General features: G+C 30.5%; 1 protein-coding gene across 1 annotated transcript; it reads left to right on the forward strand.

The window, feature by feature from the left end:
• Positions 1–2,768: 2,768 nt before the first annotated feature.
• On the forward strand, positions 2,769–16,345 carry LOC107189677 (lysophospholipid acyltransferase 5). Its single transcript, XM_015578260.1, has 8 exons — positions 2,769–2,938; positions 4,453–4,560; positions 8,667–8,789; positions 10,531–10,646; positions 12,468–12,626; positions 13,227–13,457; positions 14,194–14,502; positions 16,073–16,345. Exons 1-8 carry the CDS (start codon positions 2,866–2,868, stop codon positions 16,343–16,345), a joined length of 1,392 nt encoding a protein of 463 aa, XP_015433746.1. The 5' UTR covers positions 2,769–2,865.
• The last annotated feature ends 305 nt before the right edge of the window (positions 16,346–16,650 follow it).

Below are 16,650 nucleotides of genomic sequence, written 5' to 3' on the forward strand. Positions count from 1 at the left end.
TTTTTCAAAACAAAGAGTTAAACTGTGCAGGTGAATCAAACGCTAAATTAATTTAATTGTTGTGTACCAACGAATTTCTTCAAATGCATGTGTGCGTGTATATGTATGTTCGCGCGTGTGTGTAGAAAAAGAAGACTTACGGTGTGTGTACATAAAGGAAATCTTTTTATGTGTATACATAGAAGTAAGGAGTGAGAGTGAAATGTAATCGGTCCGCAAAAACTACGGTCGATATATTTTTCTAAATAAGAATCAGCGGTTTTCTCAAAGCAAACAGGATTTTTCTAATAGAAAATATTATATAGGGTGTTTCAGAAATCGTGCTTCGCCTAAATAAAATTGTTCAGTAGAATGTATCATTTAAAATTTTTGCTATGTTACGGTACTGCATTTTTTAGAATTAATTACTCTTTGCTTGGGACACCCTGTATAAAATAATATAGAATTGCTTGTTCCTTGTCTCTATATTAGAGATGACTTTGTAATTGTCGGTGTATCTACCCTTCGTGAACAGGTTACTTAATACGATAGGGCTACCATCTGTATTAGTCATGAATTATACGTATTTTTATATTTAGAAGCATCTTGAATTATAGTATAAAATCCATTTGCTATTGTATGTATGTAACTTATAATCATTTGGGAATAAGTTTTCAGTTTCAAGAGTTTTATTCGTACACGTCAACAGAATTTACGGGCGGGGGTACTTTACTGAACTTATTGATAATACATTAAACATTTTATTATAGTGTGTAAAGCATTTATCGTAACAGCTCGCACGACTTTTGTGATTTTTAAGGAATAATGATGTATAAATGAAACATTCAAAACCGTATGAAAAATAAGTGTATTAATGCAAGATTACTTTGATTTTTTTTAAGAAACTAATGTTTTTGAACGAAATGTCGTATAGGTAATGAATTTAAACATTCAACGCTTGTAATATTATGACGTTGAAGCGATTTCGAATCTGAGTATTCAAGCAAAAGGCACATCTGTTATTTTACTCATTAGAAGTAAAAATACAGAAAAACATAACATATATAACATACATATAAAGTTCAAGGTCGTAATATTCAGAGCGTTGAATTTATTTTCGCGTTAATTATAAATTCACGCAATAATTTGCTTTAATTCATAAAAATTCAGAATACTTTAAACTTTTAATAAAAGGTGAGATTCCACGGTCTTTAATGAATTATTATTTACTCCGAATCGTTTTGTATTTAATTACTTTTCAATGTGAATGTAAGAAGTCGTATGGATTGTTACGATGAATAGCCTGTTAATACTTATCAACAGGTGAATATAATACAATTTTACAAGAAACAATCGCACATTATCGCCCAAAACATTGTGAAGGAGGATTCAATTTAGTATTACCACTATAGTAATGCTTACTGTCCGCATATGTGTGTGGTAGCCCTTATTATTTACTGACCACTAGTTACTGATATTTTACGATTTATAAGATCTCTGTGCTTTTCGTAGCTGGATTGCGAAGGGTTAGTTAATTTCGATTTTTTCCAATTATAAGAGTCGAATCGAAGGCGTGTTTGTCGTTGGAAACTGCCACTCAGCAATCCTACGATTTCGTGTTTTATATTGCGATTATAACAATGTATAATATGACACGAGTTAAGTTATTAAATGATTATTTATTACCAGAAAGTGTCGATCAAATTTTACTGCCGATCAGAAGCGATCCCATCTATTTAGTTCCTTTTGTCATTCGCTTTGTCAGAATTTATTGTTTTTTTTATTAATTAGTAAAGTAGTAAACTGGTATTTCTTGTGGTGTATATAAAATAAGTTTATTTAGTAAAAAATTTAACTGGCATAGCCAAATTTTGTGATAATTTGCGTCATATTCTCAAACCTCGTATGATAAATTATTTTATTGTTGTCAACCATTCAACCAAAGATTCAATTTTTTAAAGCAAAAATTATGGTTTCAATTTTAAAAATGTTAATATATACTACATATAAAAAGGTAGTTTTAAGAATTTGACCAGCATTTTTCATGCAAATTAAACTGTATATGGCTTGTTTATTCATAACTATTGGAATGACTTCAAATTGCTTTTTAAAAAAATAATTAAATATAAAGTGTCATAAGCTATGGATTACATAAAAATTAAGAAAACATTACGTTGTCTATCATTAATATTTACAATAACCATATTAGGTATTACAAGAAATTGAATTTATACATTTCAAAATATATTTGCAGTTATTTCAATTAACAAACTTTTAATAAATTTGATGTAATTTTTTCTTCCTGTGACAGGTGAACACTGTTTAAAGTTTAAAAATATAATTTTTACTGTCATAAATATTTATACAATTCAAGGTAAGTTAAAATTCAACGTAAACGACACTGTATGTTAACACAATTAGTCCACTGAAATTCATAATCAATGGTTCCTAAATGTATTAAAACTTTCACTACTTTAAATCTTTATTTATAGATTAAAACAAGTTACACGATCGTTTTCGCCATTAATAATGGATACTAGTTATTTTTTTTAAATTCGTAATTCTAATCTCATAATATTCTCGCAAACAAATTTTCCTTCGTCTAAAAATCCACGTGAATTGAGCGTATTTCAGAACACTTTTTAGATCTATTACGCAAAGTTCTTGTTCTCTTTGTCATCGCCGATTAGTTGCGATTAGTATTAGAATTTGATAACCTCAGTGACGATGGGTCATGCTATCGTCCCAAAAAATTACATATATCTTGATTAGAAACTTGTTCACAAAAAGAAAACATTCAATGGAAACTTTGTAGAATTTTCTTGAAGAGGTCGAACGTTTGAAATAAGAAACCAACTTCGAAAAGGATTAGCAATATTCAACAGTATGTTGTCGACATTCTTGGACAGTTTCAGCATTTCTGAGGCTGCACTTCGGCTTATTATCTCCATTGTACTTGGTAATTAGAACAGCTACAAAGAAAAACATGATTCCGCTCCTTTTTTTCACAACAGTTTCTGTTTTCCATTAATTGTGATGTTAACCTATAACCTCAATTCATTTGCTTTGCTTAATCAGTGATTGCATAATCAACATTGGATTTCTTACCCATTTTAACCAGCTGAGTTCATATATTTTCTGAAACATCTAAATCTGTTTAATTTTAACACCTAACAAAATTTGGTTATGGTTTTAGAATGTGGGAAAGGTTATCCACATACGTATGTATAATATATATATGTTGTTTGTTTTCTATACTTGACTCATGCGCATAGGATGAGTTTCTTCCTTAGTCCCTGGAATTATGAAGTTGATATACCTATGTATTTCCCAGAAACTGTCGTTTGTATATTATGGAAATGAATATATATATTTTTTTTCATTATCCTTTGTACTATAATTATTTTCTCACAAATTTTAACGATTGTCGAAAACAGATAGTAAAGAAACGTTTGCTATAATTGATTAAAATGACATTTTGTGTGACAGCAGTCATTAATTCTTTTTGGGTATTTAATTTGACTGGTTTGTACAGAAATATTGACTATAAATAGTAACTGTTTAATAAATAATTTTATTTGTCAGTCTTATCGGTTAAAAATTTCATACTTGTCCATCTGGAATAGTGTTAGTGTTTCAAATTTTTCGTGTATTATTACAATAATAATTCAAAGAATAAATGTCTTAATAAAAGCTTTATTTATTTTTCCTGTTGCATACATTTTATTTCTCTCCTTCGCGGCAATGATAATTAGAGTAAAGTATAGAGTGATTTTTAGAGAAGCCAAATTATTTTTACGTTCTATTGTTCATTTTAATGACAAAGCTACGTGTCCGAAAAATCATCCTCTCTGTTCTTGTTTTTCACGTTGCGTTACAGAGATGATAAGAATTTTAATAACAATGGTAATTAGTGCGTCGCAGTTTTTTGTTCGCATTGGACTTGCCTTGGATTTTGATTCATTTGTTTTATTCATGCTTGTCGAAACGATGTGTGTATTTCTATACCATGTTACGTAAAACATATAAATAAATTTACCAGTTGTATTCGTTTTTACCTGAAAAACAGTGTTTACAAAATTTATAACACGCCTGAAAATATTCAGTACACCTTTCGCGTATTGTATAAGTATGTAGTATAAGAAGTTTTTGAAAAGGCTGTTGAAAAATATACACTAAGATAACAGTAACTTGAAATTTTCAGTGTATTTTCTTTGTAAAATTCTTTTTGTAATTATTTCGTTGGACGAAGATAACAGTACCTTCAAATTTACAGTGTATTTCCTTTGTAAAATTCTTTTTGTAAATATTTCTTAAAAAAGTTTCATTGTGTTGCTGTATTGGTTGCTTAAAAATTTTCAAAACCTAGGTTAAAAGTATCAGTAAAATATATTATTAATATTAAGGCTCAGGGTGTACATAAAATTGAGCATTTAGAAAGCGCTGTTTTTACAATTTTAATTGAACTTTCAGGATTACCCATCGCCCTTCTTCACAGGTATACGCTATACGGAAAAAATCCAGTCTCTCAGCATTTATTTTTCACGAGTTGCGGCCTTTTACTTTGCTACTGGAATTATGGTAATTATTTGTGTTGCGATTTTCTGCTTATTGAAAGACTGGTCAGATGAATGAGTTTTAAATCGTGTTAATTTTGTTGAAATTTTCTTACGTTTCTCTGCATTTTTGTATGCTAATAACAGTTGATTAAATCTCTGTGGAGATAAAATACATTACGTAATTTTCTAAAATTTATGTCTGTCGTTTTTTTATGAGAGTGCACAGAAGTGGTATCAGCGATTTTAAGCAAGATCATTCTGGTGATAGATATTCCATTTTAATTGAATTTTATTAAACTTGGAGGTTTGCCCTGACTATGCAGGGTGTCTAAAGTGTTTAGGTCAAATCGTGATAATAGGTACTACGCGCAGAAATAAGAAAAAACTATTACAGTGATTCCTCGATGAATGCAACACGAACGGCGTTATTCCCACTTAGGGGGGTCTATTTTCGACTATGAAGTTTGTTATTTCCTACATCTAGCCTCTGTTTTTATGATATTCTCAGTTTTTCTTAAATATTATCATAAAATTCTTTTAGTTAATTATAGGAGTGTTACTTGATAGAAAATCTCAATTCTGAAAACATAACTTCTCTTATTAATGTAGAGAATAATTTAATAATTCAGTTCGTAGAGTCATTGTGTTTTTAAACAAATTTTTCCAGTAAAAGATTTTGTCTACAATTTTTAGCTAGAAATTACATTCCTGCAGGTATTGGTTGAGGACAAGCCAATACAACCAATTTCATCAGTATCTTCACGTATTAATAAGGTAATCTTCTGATTATAGAAATTATTTTTACTTTTTGCACCTGCTGTGTTTAGCTTTTTTAAGAAGCTAACAATTACAAAACACTTAGTGAAGGAAATGCCTTGAAGCTTCGCAAATTAGTTTTTCAGTAATTATATGTTATTACAATATTCTTCAGCCTAAAATTGAGATATTGAAAAGTAAAATTAAACTTTACTATATAGTAGAAATATACAGGAATCTGTATTTTAAGTGATGTAATGAACAGCGTCAAAATTATTAATAATATTAACAATCATTAGAAACTGCAAGTCGATTGATATCAACATATTATACAAGGTAATTGGAAAAATTAAAACAAGATATGAATTTCTTTAAAGTGAGAATTGCAAACTTGCAAAAATTTTATCCGAGACTTTGTTAACGAGATATTAACGAAAAACCCTGACCAATCAGAGCGCATGCCTGCCGATCAAGCTCCCGCGGTAGCGTTGGCTACCAATCGCAGATAATATACCTAAATATCGTATGCTATTTTGGGCTGTCCATAAAGATAATTTATTCTTGTTTGCGAGTAGTGTTACAAAGATTACATATAAAATTAATTTGATTGACTTCCGTTTGTCGATAATTTTCATAATCATATAAAAAAGTTGCTTATTATTCTTACTAACTAACATTTGATATATAATAAACGATCTGCGGCCGTTTCTAAGTATGGTCAGGAACGGCCTTGAATATTATGGTAGATATTCTGAATGGTTTTATCTATAAGGCATAAACTTTTAGTGATTTAACATCAATAATAGTGATAATAATAATAATGATTGTTATAAATATTAATAATATTTACCTTGAATTTTTCCAATTTTTATTTTACAGAGGTATACCATGTATGTATATGTATAGAACCTTCTTATTGTAGAAAATATTTATATTCTCCTTGAAACTGCGCCATGTTAAGAGCGACAAAATAGTGAACACTTTTACATTTCTTATGACAGATAAAATGCATAATGAACTTAAAAGGTAATATGAAAGCAAAGAAAATTATATTGTTCTTATCTACGTCACAATGTGCATTATATAGTGACGTCAGTGATTTCGGCACCAGTAGTATTCAGAAGTCAAGAGTTGACCACTATCATTATTTTTGAATGTTTTCTTGGAAAGTAGTGATAAAACGAAATCATTTGTCGTAGCGATAGCATGTGTATGCATTCCGATCAGGACGGCATCACCTTTTTCACTCACATATAAATAAACACGTGGGGAACAATATTTTTTGAGTATGCTTCATCTATTTTTCGTAAAAATGTTCTCTTTTTAACTGCATTCATAATTTTTTGGCTGTATCACCATTCTGTTTGCCAATGTTCTTTTTAATGATAGACTAATACAATTGCAAACTGTTTCGAACGTTATAAATTTCGCAAGATAAACTATTCTTTAGTTTATTATTTTACATTTCGTAGTTCCTTATGAAAATTTCTTATTAACACTAGAACTACCATTTAACCTATTTCTATCGGATCGATAAACATGACAAACCCTTGAAAATATTTAAATTTATAAATTAACTAATTTCTTCATTTTTATATGGCAATGAAAGTTGCGAAAAATCTAAAAAAAATGTTGTTGTGACATTTTAATCGTCAATATAAGAATATACTAACCAGTCATTTTGACTGCTTTGGTAGTTCTAGTGTTAAAGTGACGCATCTGTAAGTATGTATTAAGGATATTTAGAGAAGCACGATGAAAATAAAAGTACTCAGGGTCGGCGGAACGCACTAAGCATTATAAAGTAGCAGCATATCAGATCTACACACTCAATATTACTGTATTTCATTTTCAATTTTACTTTCCCGAATACTTGCAAATGAACGTCGAAGATATCTTCTACAATACTGAACTAAATGTTAGGAAAACGACTGTAGTATGTTATAAATCGAGAATATGTCTGTTCGTAAACATTGACACGTAATCGGGTTGTGTTAACGTTGAGGGGCATCAGTTTGAGCACCTATAGCTTCCAGATAGTAAGTACGTATTAAAAATTATTTCGTTAATATCTCATTAAATATTAGGTTTAGGACGTATGAAGGTCTTTCATTTTTACACATTTTTACTCAAAATTTGAAACTCCATCGATCTATGGTACAAAAAAAGGTTATTCCTTTAAAAAAAATCAAAGTGACCTTGAAATCTTTGAAATGGCTCCACCCACAAAAAAAGCACGTACCTTATAAAGTGCTATACTGTAAGACAGCCCCTTGATGCCACTTAAGTTCCACGCCTCAAAATTTTCACAAAGTGTACCGATAAGTCATTAGTCCAGGTGATCAAGTTAGCTGAGACATTCTGTATAGTACACGTTGAGATTAGATGATGTACATTTCTGAATGATTCTAAATATTTTTATGCGAATACTATATTGGACAAGTGGTAAAAATGAACGGAAAATTAAGTATCGTAATGGTTTTTGAATAAAAATATATTTCAAATACATTCTGTTCGTTTCTTTATGAACTATCAACAACTGTAAGAATTGCACGGGTTTTTGTTGAAAACAGTTGTCCATTCTTATTCATCATAATCCTAATTACGCTTGTCACCTTATTCAAGCGAAATAAAGCAATTTTGTTGCTATTCATAGTACCTAATTTCTCAAAAACTAGCTTATAACAAGATGGAGCATTTTATGTATTTGTAGTTTACACGATTTTCCGAAGCTCAGATTCGTCATAGTTGCCATATGGTTCTTATTTAATAAATTTTTGTTTTGTTCCAGTTTCTTACATTTTTTTACACTAAAAATATATTTATTACATTTTAAGTGGATCATTTTTATAGTAACCTAGTTTCATTGCCATCTTGAAATTTAGCAGTTCTTCTCTTGTTTTATTTCAAATAACAAATTCGAATTTTAAAGTTTTATCAAAGCTACTTGTTTTTTTTTCCATTCTGTATAAACAAATTATTTTGAATGGGAAATTCACTTTACAATCACGAATGTTAATTGTTTTCGGTCATGAAAAGTAAACACAGGAATGAGCACTGTTACCTATATAGAATGGCTTGCTAACTTAAAAGTCAAACAAACTTTTTATTTTCACAGAGATTGTACAGATGTACATTCGTGTTTGTTCGTAAGTACTTTCATTAATATTGTGCACTATTGCACATATTTCCATATGTATGTATTTGCTTTTCTTTTTCTACGCAAAATTCAGCAGAAAAAATTAGAATAAAGTTGTTAGTGCCACTGCTCTAGTATCTTTAAGTTTGTTCACGTTTATTTATAGATTTTCGTGTTGGCTTGTATATTTTCGAACTAATTAATCGTGTAAATAATATTAATGATATTTACAGGGTTGAATACACTTCACTCAGCAACGGCAGTATGCATCACTTATCTTATTCTGAAGTACCTCGGCGGTACCACTTTGTCGGTGCTTCTTACTTTCGTCTTCAACATGGTCTACCTCCTATATGGTATGCAAATATTATGATACAGAGAAGAATTTTCATTGTTTGATACAACTATCCCTTGCTACTACCTGTCGAAATGTTCTTTAACCCTCATCCGTCTCTCATTTTCCTAAATTAATTTGTCCCTCAGTGTCAAATAGACCCAGTGGTAAAAATTAATAAATGAAGTGATAAATAGATAAATTTGCAAATTCTTTAAGGCAAAAATCACAAAGCCTCAGCTAAATTTAACTAGACGTGACAAAATAACGTCATTTCATAGGAGATAATTGTGTCAAATTGATACAAGGGACGGATGAAGGTTAAGGGGGTATATATTCCCATTCGGAGGGGTCAAAAAATCGATTTTTCGTAATTGTATTTTCTTAAAGTATAACATCTTGAAAATTTTTCCCCAAAGTGATGTTTTAATATTAATTTAATCCATTGAAATGACGAAGTTATAACGATTTTTTGAGACAAAACTTTGACCGTTTAACAGTTTCGAAATAAAGAGTTTATATGTTAAACTACAGAAAAGTAACATTTGTGTTATGTATTCTTTTAAAAAATTCAAAGCAAAATGATGGCTTAAACCACTTTTAATTTCATGCGGACTATAGCATATTTCAATCTAATAAAAATACTGATATCAAATCCAAACAGTGATTAAATATAACGCCTGAGTGGCTCGTACTAAATTTGATGTATTGGGTTGGTCAATCAGTTCGTGCGATTTTTGGCGATAGTTCTCTTCAGGTACACTGTAACGCAACTAACTTTAGTTCAAAGTTCGAAAGCACATGGTGATCTGGTAGCTAACATTTAACTGTACATTTTAACGAAAAACTTTGGAGATTGGGTTTGTTTTATAATTTTGGCATAATTTTAAAAATGAGCATCTAGAAGGAGCATTTTCTACATATTTACCTATCTTGTTTCAAAAAAGGAAAAAACGTGGTGCAAGTTTGTGACAAGTCATGTGTACGGATGGAATTTCATCGAAGAATAAGTTTGTCAGAAGTGCTTTGCGAAATTTTGTTCCTGGATATTTTCGCTCCATGATCTACCACGCCACGCGAGATGCATAACGACCGCGTGAAGTGTTTAATTGACAATAGACTTCGTTACACAACGCGGGAAATTGCACGAATTCTCCAAGTATCGAAATCAAACGTAGAAAACCGTTTGCATCAACTTGGCTATGTCAGCCGGCGTAAAAGCCGCATGAACTATTTGGCCAAGCCATTAATAAGATTCTTTTAAAATTTTTGTACAACGTTAATTTAATACTCAAACAGTTTTTCAACTACTTACGCGACACAATTAATTTAGCACTTGCTGCTTGCGTGGGAGGTGCGTCGAGTTGGGCAGTGACTATACGTAACGTTATTCGAGATTATCACGAATAGCAAAAATAAAAGAATTTAAACGAATGTATGAATGATCTATTAATTTTTTTATCGCGTTGTTTAGACCTTGTTTCGTATTTATATTACCAATAATAACGGTCATTGTACGTTGTTCGTTTAAACGAAATCTCTTTTTTAAAAATTAAAAATTTCACACAATTCAACAAAGAATTCAAACAATTTCTTCTGTAAGATTTTGAAAGATGAGAGTTCTGATTGTCTTGCAGCATTCTGCATATATTCTGCAAAACTAAACGCGTCTTATTCTTACACATAGTATACCTATATGGTGACACGGATTAGGTAAAACAGATTTGTAAATTAAAAACTAATACTTATTTTGTTCTTACTAGGATATTATACAACAGGTACAAATGATTACGATATAAAGTGGACTATGCCACAGTGCGTGTTAACGCTGCGATTAATTGGTCTCACGTTCAATGTATTGGATGGAAAACAACCCGAAGTACGTATTACAAATGAATATTCTCTCGACGTATCATAAATAATACCGTCCTTGAAGTCACTTCAGAGTAAAATAAATACTTATTCGATTATATGTACGACATAATCGGTTGTCAGACAATCTTTGAAACTAATCCTTAAAAAATGGCTTCTTTTTATTTACGTAACTCTATTTAAAATGAGCCTGAAGCGACGTTACTGTTGCGGTGAACTTTATTGTTTATTCATAAGTAAAATTATGGTACTGTACACAACAGCATACAGGTGACCAATATTCAAACATTTATATTGTTAACCCTTCGTATGTTAAGTATGCTTTTATTTTACTTATACAATATAAATGTTTTTACCTTTACACTATAGTCTGTTACTAAATGTAAATAGTTAAGTCTTGCAGGTTTATTGTATTTTTTTCGTGAGAGATTGGTTTCCATGTAATACAATTCCACTTATGTTGCACCATGTTCATTTTGTTTAATTTTGTTGAAATTTTCAATACTATGTGGTATTTAAGGGTATATTACATTAATTTTACATTAATCTCAAGTATGCTTAGTTAAGATGTTAAACGTATCACTTACTTTACCGTAGACATAGAGGCGAAGTAATGCTTGATATCGAGGAGGAATTTTTTTTTACAAACTAATTATGTTACGATTATATCAAGAGAAATAAATAATAATTCAACAATAAGCTACTCGAAAGAGATTCAGTGGAATGCTCGGACGACTAAAGAACGACTTATGAACGACAGTCAATGATTAACCACTAACCCTAGACTACGCGACATCTCCCTTCTTATTTGATTTCACGCACGCAACAGACTCGTAATCAGCGATGGCCGTTCGAAACTTTATCTTGAAATGGTCTTCAACAGCTCAGTGAAAAATCTCGAAACTTTTACAAGTTACCTATGAATATTGTATTAGCAATCCCAATTATTATATATAACTAAATTGAAAGTGAAAGTAATAATATTGAAAAAGAAATAATTAATGAGATAAATAAGAAGATAGAGAAGATGATACTATTATACAACTGAACGAAGAAATTTGGGACTCATATTTGGTAGTGTAAAGGACAAAATTTTATTTTCTCGTACATTTTCAGCATCTGGGATGGGAATTATCTAAATAACCTTTCATTTAAATGATTATTCAAATACAATTTTTCATTTGAATTTTTTTTTGTGTTTTATTCTGTTATCCTAATTAATATTATATCGGTAAGGGTCTATTTTACAGGCCGTTTACTTTGATATTTGGCATTTTTTTTTAGATCTAAGTATGTGCATATTTAATATTAGGCGTTTGCTTGAAAATAAAAATTATTTTTCTACTATAAAAATTGTATTTGAAAATACAGATTTCTGAGAATGTTTATCATTGGCCGGATGTACTATTAACGATTACCTACTGCGAGTAATTAAATTGAAATGTCGAAATCCATAGCTTTTTACGTTTGTTAAATTCCTATTGTTACGCAATTTTAACATTACTTTTTGAAATAATAAAATGCTTAACAAATAAATCATTTTAAAATAATCTATTTATTAAATTATGTCTTGAAACATTGTTACATATGTGTACATTTATTTATTATGTACATTTGAATGCTTATTTTAAATAAAACCAGTTTCGTAAGTTTTTGTGTTTCAAAGTATTTAAAAGTTCCAAGGGTTATTCTGTTTGGTTTTCTGGTTTTAGAAGACGATTGGATGCTAGTGTAGCCAGCTGTACATGTACATTAACAAGAAAATGAATCAGAATAAAAAATAATAAGTAGTAGAAGAAGAAAAGGTGAATAATAATTGTCGTTTCAGGGAAAATTATCGGCGTCACAGAAAGAAGTGGCCTTAACAAAGCGACCAACATTCTTGGAAGTTGCGGCATTTGTATACTTTCCGGGATCGTTTCTTGTAGGACCACAGTTTAGTATGAAAAGGTACCTGGACTACGTACACGGACATTTGATGGTTGACGTAAGTTATATTTACATACTAAATCAGCAATCACGAAAAAATAATGAAATTTGAAGTTGTGGATATAAATTTTCATATGAAAGCATTTAACATTTGAATATATTGATGCACCAATATATCATTTGCTACGAGTTCGCCTCTCGATTTTCGCTTTCCGACTTAAGAAACTCTTCGAACTAAACTACATACTACATAATAGTACAAATTGCCATTTATCAATGAAAAATGAAATTTTTACACTTTATGTTTTATCTCATAATTTCAATACAATCTTTAGAGTTGGAATTTGAGTTTTTATAAGCAAAGTATTACAAGTCGAAGCGATAAAAAAGAAAAGAAATGCGAATGGGTCAATATTAACTCATTACGGACTTCCGCGGGATCGATGAACCATCGATACTCTGAGGGTTATTTATTTAAAGTCCGATGTAGTAAATAGTTTTAGAGGTAATAGAGTAAAAACTAGAATAACAGATTAATAGAGTAAATAATTTCTTGATTCCTTTTAGTCTTTGTGAATTAGTTTATAAAAAATTATGTTTGCATAAACATGATCAATGATTGAACAACACTTATTGACTACTTCTTCTGTGCTTTCAGAATTTCAAAAAAGGCGAATTACCAGATTGTATTCTTCCTGGGATTTCTCGATTATTAGTCGGATTTGTGTACGTGGGGCTCTTCCAACTAGGAACTCTGTACATCTCGAATGAGTATGTCTTAAGTTTAGAATTCCAGGAACAGTTCTTCCCAAAACGTCTTCTCATAATTGGCTTTTGGGGTCATGTAAATCTGTATAAATATATTGGTTGTTGGCTGCTTACAGAAGGGGTGAGTAGAACGAATTCTATGTGTAATTTATATTGTTTAATATGATATTAAATAATTTGTTGTATGCATGAAACATTAAAAGGATATAACGGCAATAATAATACAATAATATGGTTATGTGATGTTTTTGCAATATCACCTTAAACTTAAAAATTTTCGTTCCATTCATAATTTTGAATGCAATTTTTAAGTTGTGATAGCTATAGCTATCATACATGAAGATAAATTGCTCAAGTACATTCTATTCTAATACTAAAGTAACTTAACATTAGGTTAATTCATAAATAATGTCGTTTCTTAACGTTAACTTTCAATGCAAAGTATTAATACTTATATTCATTTTTAATTTTCTATCTATTGACCATCAGTTTCTTAGATTTTTCCTATCTCTCAGGTAACTTTTGGATTGCTTCTGTAAGAAATTTTTGATGTCTTGATTGAAGTGCTGAAAATTATAATTTTTAATTATTTATAAAATATTCTTTGCCGTATACCTTTCCAATTTGTTTCAAATGTCGATACCAACACAATATTATTGCCACAATCCATCAGTCTTTCTGCTATTTTCTTCATAGTTAGATGGAGTTCTGCTTCAATTAGAGTCTTTGATGTGTCGTTATCGAATAAAATACGAAATAACACTACATATGGAATGACCTATTAATTTAATCGAGTAAAAATTATTTATTATAATTATTGCAGCGAAATTGTTCAATTTATATTATTATAATTTTAGGTCTGCACAGTTTTTGGTATAACGTATAACGGAAAAGATGAGAACGATCGACCTCTTTGGACTGGTTGTGAAAATGTTAAATTGTTAACCTTTGAAACGGCGACACGATTTAATCATTATATCATGTCGTTTAATATAAACACCAATACTTGGTGTGCCGAGTATATTTATAAAAGACTGAAATTCTTAGGATCAAAATTATATAGTCAATTCTTTACGTTACTATTCCTTGCATTATGGCATGGATTTCATTCAGGATATTACGTATGCTTTTTCCTCGAGTTTCTCATCATGTATGCCGAGAGAGATGTAAGTTTAATTTACTTTTATGTTTCTATATATAAGGTGTCTCAGCTAACTTGATCACGTCGAATAGTGACTTAACGGTACACTTTATGAAAGTTTTGAGGCGTGGAACATAAATGGAATCAAGGGATGCATCTTATAAGGTACATGCTTTTTTGAGGGTAGAGGCATTTCAAGGTCACCTGGATTTTTTTTTACAAAATGACCTATGTTTTGTACTACAGATCGATGGAGTATCAAATTCTGAGTAAAAATGTGTTGACCTTCATACGTCCCAAACCTAATAGTTAACAAAATATTTACAAAATATTTCAATTCAGTGATTATTTTGTAAATATCACGTTAACTATTAGGGTTAGGACGTATGAAGGTCAATACATTTTTACTCAGAATTTGATACTCTATCGATCTACGGTATAAAAAATAGGTTATTCTGTTAAAAAAATCAAAGTAACCTTGAAATTTCTGAAAAGCCTCCACCCACAAAGAAGAAACATACTTTATAAGTTGTGTCACTTGATTCCATTCAAGTTTCACGCCTCAAAATTTTCATAAAGTGTTCCGTTAAGTCATTATTCGAGGTGATCATGTTAGCTGAGACACTCTGTATTAACCATATTTTTATTTTTCTGAACAAGTATTACATGGTTATTCTATCATTATAAGCAGAACTTATACTTATTGTACACAGGTTTGTTCCATTCTTTTCCAAATATTTAAATTTTGATTTATTTATAAACAAACAATTCATTTAATTAATTATAATTTATTTTTGTGTATTATAAGATATAAATTTAACGTGCATTAATTTTTGGTGTCTTTTACTTGGATATGAATGAAACAATTATTCAAATTACACTATTCAACACGATTTTTGATCTGCAGTATCCATTCGGAGATCCTTATCGAGTTTCTCGTGCAGATCATGAATCCGGAAGCAGAATTTCATCATCTCCCACAGTGTTTGAAAAACATGAGCTTTTGTAAAAACACCTAATTTTGGGCAAAAATGACGTACTACGTGAAAACTAAGATCGGTAGAAAGTTCAGTTTAATCTTGAAAGATAGGGGAAAGTTTTCCGAATATATCAGTGCACATAGTTATTACATTATATGATTTTTAATGGTTGTAAATTGCCGTGAAAGTATAAAAAAGAGCCGATGTGCGTACTTTCTATGCACTATTTTTGCATTTTTACGAAAAGGTCTTTGCCTAGCACGAATTTGCTACTCAGTATCGGATGCTGTAGAATAAACCATCCAGAAAAAATGACGGAACGGTTTTTACCGCCACGCGGCCATTGCTCGCTTACCTCGACTCTTCGGTGCCGTAGCTACGCGTAATCGATACCGATAGTACCGTCCAATGGGCACCCCCTTGCCATATGTATAAGTCCGCAATGATCTGCACGAGAAACTCGATAAGGATCTTCCAATGGATATTGCAGACCAGAAAACAATTTAAAATTTGTTGGACAGTGTTATTTACGTATACGCATAAGTGATTAATGTTACTGAATTAATTGGAACAGTATTAATAATATGAATTTGAAATATTTTTCTATTTTTTCAGTTGACTCAGATATTGGAGAGACAGGAGAAATTACAAATTTTGCTGAAACGTCATCCCGAACTTGAATTTATATTTTCGATAATTACGTTGATCTACACATTTATTTTTATGGGCTACAGTGTCGTTTGTTTCCATCTTCTGTCGTATCCTCGTTACCATCAAGTTTATTTATCCATTTACTACTGCGGTCACGTAATTTACTTATGTTATCCAATTGTTTCAATACTAATGAGGAATTATCTACTTAAAAAGCGACCGATAAAAGTTGATTGAAAAAGCTGTCATTTTTAAGATAGATGAATTTTTATAGGGATAATATGTGATAGTTTTTGTTGGTGCTCAAAGTAATCAAATTTATTAGTTGCGAAGAGTTTTTATATATCCTGTATTTTTGGGAAAATAAATATTTGCTTAGATATTTTAAGAATAATATGTACAAGAGAGTTTTAAGGTATGAGATATAGGCTGGACCTAGTGATTAGTGATTAGGGATAGACGGACGGTTTTTCTTATTGTTAGATAATAACTCAAGACGTGCCCAGATAACCATTTGTGTGCAGATTGGCAGCATATGGTGA

This window comes from Dufourea novaeangliae, unplaced genomic scaffold (assembly GCF_001272555.1).
Source record: "Dufourea novaeangliae isolate 0120121106 unplaced genomic scaffold, ASM127255v1 scaffold162, whole genome shotgun sequence".
Lineage (NCBI taxonomy): Eukaryota > Metazoa > Arthropoda > Insecta > Hymenoptera > Halictidae > Dufourea > Dufourea novaeangliae.

Coding starts and splice junctions, on each gene's coding strand:
- LOC107189677 (XM_015578260.1), top strand. CDS start 2,866: ATGTTGTCGACATTCTTGGACAGTTTCAGCATTTCTGAGGCTGCACTT. Junction 4,561..8,666: donor ACTTTGCTACTGGAATTATG/GTAATTATTTGT, acceptor TGATATTTACAG/GGTTGAATACACTTCACTCA. Junction 13,458..14,193: donor GTTGGCTGCTTACAGAAGGG/GTGAGTAGAACG, acceptor TTATAATTTTAG/GTCTGCACAGTTTTTGGTAT.